At 34.4% G+C, this 4,390-nt stretch overlaps 1 protein-coding gene across 3 annotated transcripts in view; it reads right to left on the bottom strand.

Moving 5' to 3' along the window:
• Positions 1–4,390, bottom strand: part of irak4 (interleukin-1 receptor-associated kinase 4) — a 16,236-nt gene that overhangs the window by 9,073 nt on the left and 2,773 nt on the right. For 2 of the 3 annotated variants that reach the window (XM_016494756.1, XM_016494757.1), the window contains exons 2-5: positions 3,554–3,726; positions 2,587–2,766; positions 810–976; positions 564–628 (exon numbers count right to left, since the gene is read on the bottom strand). In XM_016494756.1, the coding sequence (XP_016350242.1) occupies positions 564–628; positions 810–976; positions 2,587–2,766; positions 3,554–3,726 (585 nt within the window). The remainder of the gene's footprint in view (positions 1–563; positions 629–809; positions 977–2,586; positions 2,767–3,553; positions 3,727–4,390) is intronic. The other variant, XM_016494758.1, reaches the window with a different exon arrangement.

Raw genomic sequence — 4,390 nt, 5'->3', positions numbered from 1 at the left:
TATTTTTCTGAAATATATACATGCATGTGTGTGTATTTATATATACATAATAAATAAACACAGTACACACTCATATATTCATTCATTTGACAGCACTAATATATATATATAATATTTAATTCATCCTTTATAATTGGACAAATGAGGAATATATTATTATTTATAAATATGATGCATAACATAATATTGTTATATTAATATAAATATAATTTTATAATTATATTTATAAACTGTTTTTATATAGTATATATTTATAACTTATAATAGTGATAATGTAATTATAAAAAGAACTTTAATGAAAACTATAACAAATTAATACTGAATACAAAAAAAATACACATTTATGAAAAAAGTATCTTGCATTATTACTGATGAATCAAAAATCATATATGTGTAAATTTATATACAATACATACAATATCAACAATCTTTGACTATTTATGATTATGCATTATATATAATATTTTTATATTAATATAATAAAATACAATCAATCCATACTTTTTTATAATGTAATGCAAATGATAAAAATTATGAAACGTAATAATTTAATATATTGTTACCTCCTGAGTATTTGAATCTCTTGATTAAACTGAGTCTTGAGATCTTCAAGTGAGCTGTCGTCCAACTACAATTGGAATTAAATGTGACTATTATGTGCTGATAGACACTTTAGAAGTTAATTCACATCGTATTTACTGTCTGCATTCATTCAAATGCAGAATATAGGTGGCAGACTCATGAAACCGGTCGACTTTCTCAGTTAATTAGAGTGAGTAAAACATGATTTCCGAGCGCTGCTGACTCACAGGGTTGAGTTTTTTCACAGCTACGTCTGTGCCGCCGCACATAGAGCCTCTGAACACGACGCCAAAGCCGCCGGCGCCCAGCAAACACCCGCCGTGCTTCACGGGCCGCTCATCCCAGCCGCTCGTCATGACCGTCAGCTCGCGGTGCGTGAACGTGTAGAAACCTGCTGGAGAGAGGTGGCTGATGGGTAACCGCTGTCTGAACTCATGGTACACTGCCACTGAAAAACTGATTGGTTTGTTTGGTCCGAGGGATTCTGTATTTGGCACATGTAAACATTGGCACATTCTTTACTTGCATAAAAAAAAAATACAAATTTTTAAAGAAGTTTCTTCTGCGTATCAAGGCTGCGTTTAGTCAGAAAGTCAGAAAGAGTTTGCACATACAAGGAATCTGTTTTAGTGTCACAAGCTTCCAGTACACAGAGACAACAACAACACACAGATAATAAAAATGAGATGTGAATAAAATGCACATGCATAAATATAAATAAACCACAAAAAAAGAATAAATTGCACGTACAGGTGTGCTATAGATAGAATAGGAATAGAATAAAATAAATGAAAAAAAAAAAAAACAAGTTTCATGAGCTAGTTTTTCTCTTTGTCTTTTGTTTTTTGATTAACATTAAATGACACAAATGGCACCACCTTAAAAAACTTGAATAAATAGTAAATAAACATTTTCTAACAAAAAGTGCAAAGTAACAAGTAGAAAAATGCACAAAGAACTTGTACGGAGATTTTTCCATCAACAGATTTGTCCCGGACCTTCTTTTCTCTGTAAATTAAGGGTGCACACTATTGCTGACAACAACACACAGATAATAAAAATGAGATGTGAATAAAATGCACATGCATAAATATAAATAAACCACAAAAAAAGAATAAATTGCACGTACAGGTGTGCTATAGATAGAATAGGAATAAAAAAAAAAAAATGAAAAAAAAAAAAAATCAGAAAAAAACTGAAATATTATTGCAATTTAAAACAATAGTTTTCTATTTTAATATCTGTTAAAATGTCATTTATTTCTGTGATCAAAGCTAAATTGAAGGCATTATAACTCCAGTCTTCAGTGTCACGTGATGCATAAATATAAATAAACCACAAAAAAATTAATAAATTGCACGTACAGGTGTGCAATAGATAGAATAGGAATAGAATAAAATAAATGAAAAAAATATATATTTCAGAAAAAAAACAGTAAAATATTATTGCAATTTAAAACAATATTTTAATATACTTTAAAATGTAATTTATTTCTGTGATCAAAGCTCCATCTTCAGTCTTCAGTGTCACGTGATTCTTTAGAAATCATTCTAATATTCTGATTTATCAGAATTATCAGATTTATGCATCACAGGCTGCAAAAAAATATGAAGCAGCAAAAACTGTTTTGAACATTGATAATAATCAGAAATGTTTCTTGAGCAGCAAATCAGCATATTAGAATGATTTAAATAAAGTCAGAATTGCGAAAGAATTGTTATAAAGTCCAGTTCTAAGGGGAAAACAAATTTTTACATCTCACAATTCTGAGAAAAAACATTGCAAGTTTGTATCAGGCAATCCTGAGATGTAAACTCACAATAGTGAGAAAAAAGGTCAGAATTGTGAGATAAAAAGTCGCAATTACCTATTTTATTTTTTTTATTCAGTGGCAGATAGGGCTTCCATACTATAGTGTCCTGCACCCGCTAGTAAAAAGATATCACAAATGCTATCTGGTGTGTGAATAATGGTTGGTTTGACTGTACTGTACGTGTCAGGTACCTTCTTCAGTGGTGCTCCAGGTGTTCTCCTCCGGCCCGGAGCTGCTGTCCGGCTCCATCACCACGGGTCTGCTGACAGGTTTGGTGATCATCTCAGGACGCATGCACGCCTGCAGACACGCCTCGGACGGACGCTCCGCTGCTTCACACTGCAGTGTGCTGAGCGATGCGCCGGAGGAGCCTGGAGTCAAACATCAGCGCGACACTGAGAACTACAGACCTTACTGAGATCATCCCATAAAGCACAGCAAATTTGATTTATATAGCACAAATAAAAACAACAGTAGTTGACCATTGTGCTGTACAGAAAGACAAAGGATAATTGTGACCCTGGACCACAAAACCAGTTATAAGGGTCAATTTTTTTTAATGATATAAATTAAATAATCTTTCCATTGATGTATGGTTTGTTAGGATAGGACAATATTTGGCTGAGATACAACTATTAGAAAATCTGGAATCTGAGGGTGCAAAAAAATCTAAATATTGAGAAAATCATCTTTAAAGTTGTCCAAATGAAGTTCTTAGCAATACATATTACTAATCAAAAATTAAGTTTTGATATATTTACGGTAGGACATTTACAAATATCTTCATGGAACATGATCTTTACTGAATATCCTAATGATTTTTGGCATAAAAGAAAAATCAATAATTTTGACTCATACAATGTATTGTTGGCTATTGCTACAAATATACCCCAGCGACTTAAGACTTCTTTCGTGCTCCAGGGTCACATATATCTAAAAAAGAGACAGAAAGAATAAAAAGACAGCAAAGCAATGATAAGAGGAGTTAACATCAAAAACCCAAAAAATTCGACAGTTGTAAGCCTGAGAGAAAAGGTAAGTTTTTAACTTGGATTTAAATTCAGACTCTGTGGAAATTAATCTTATAGATAGAGGGAGACTATTCCACAATTGTGTGCCAGCAACAGAAAAGATCAAGGTAAAGTGATGCTGGAGTACCTGCAGAGGCGTGGCAGGTGCTGTGATCGGGCAGCAGGACGCTGACGGCGGCGAGCAGCTGGTGACGGAGCAGAATCTCCACCAGATCTCCAACAGTGCAGTCTGTGGTTCCCCAGTCGAACAGCATCTCCATCGTGGGACTCTTTCCCTGCAGAACCACTGCTTCAAACCTCCTGAAAACACACGCAGAAGACAGTGAGCAGCCGCCTAGCAACCACGCAGAACACCCTAGCAACCACACAGTACACCCTAGCAACCGCGCAGAACACCCTAGCAACTAGGCCTGTCACGATAACACCTTTTTGTTGTGCGATATATTGCCCCAGAAATAATTGCGATAAGCGATATTATTGTCATTTTAAAGACCATTTTATGCCACTGAATAAATAATTGTAATGTAACAGCATAATAATGCAAGAAGTAGGCCTGTTGCGATAATTAAATAACCGTCTAATCGCGATTATTTGATCTAACCGCGGTTGTTTCAGACATTGTGCTTTTTATACGACACAAGTCATACACCAAAAGAAACAGAAGACCACCAGTTAGCTTTTCATGCACTGTATAGCCTGTACAGGGCTCCAGACTCATTCTTGCCACTGGTCGCTCTTTTGCAACTTGCTCAGCTGGTCGCACGAGCACATGATTTGCTTGCAATATTTTTTTTTTGCGCTACAAACATGGGATTATTCAATGCATGCTGATGAACTTTTATCATAGTTTATAGTTATATGGAAACGAAGGTGGTTAACATTCTACAAACCTTTCATTTTTTTAAGACTAAAACAAAAGATAGATTCATTGTTATTCTTAATTAAAAAGCACAACAACAATAAA

The sequence above is a fragment of the Sinocyclocheilus anshuiensis genome, unplaced genomic scaffold (assembly GCF_001515605.1).
Source record: "Sinocyclocheilus anshuiensis isolate Anshui unplaced genomic scaffold, SAMN03320099.WGS_v1.1 scaffold923, whole genome shotgun sequence".
Taxonomy (NCBI): Eukaryota; Metazoa; Chordata; class Actinopteri; order Cypriniformes; family Cyprinidae; genus Sinocyclocheilus; species Sinocyclocheilus anshuiensis.
This window is presented reverse-complemented; position numbering and strand designations above follow the sequence as displayed.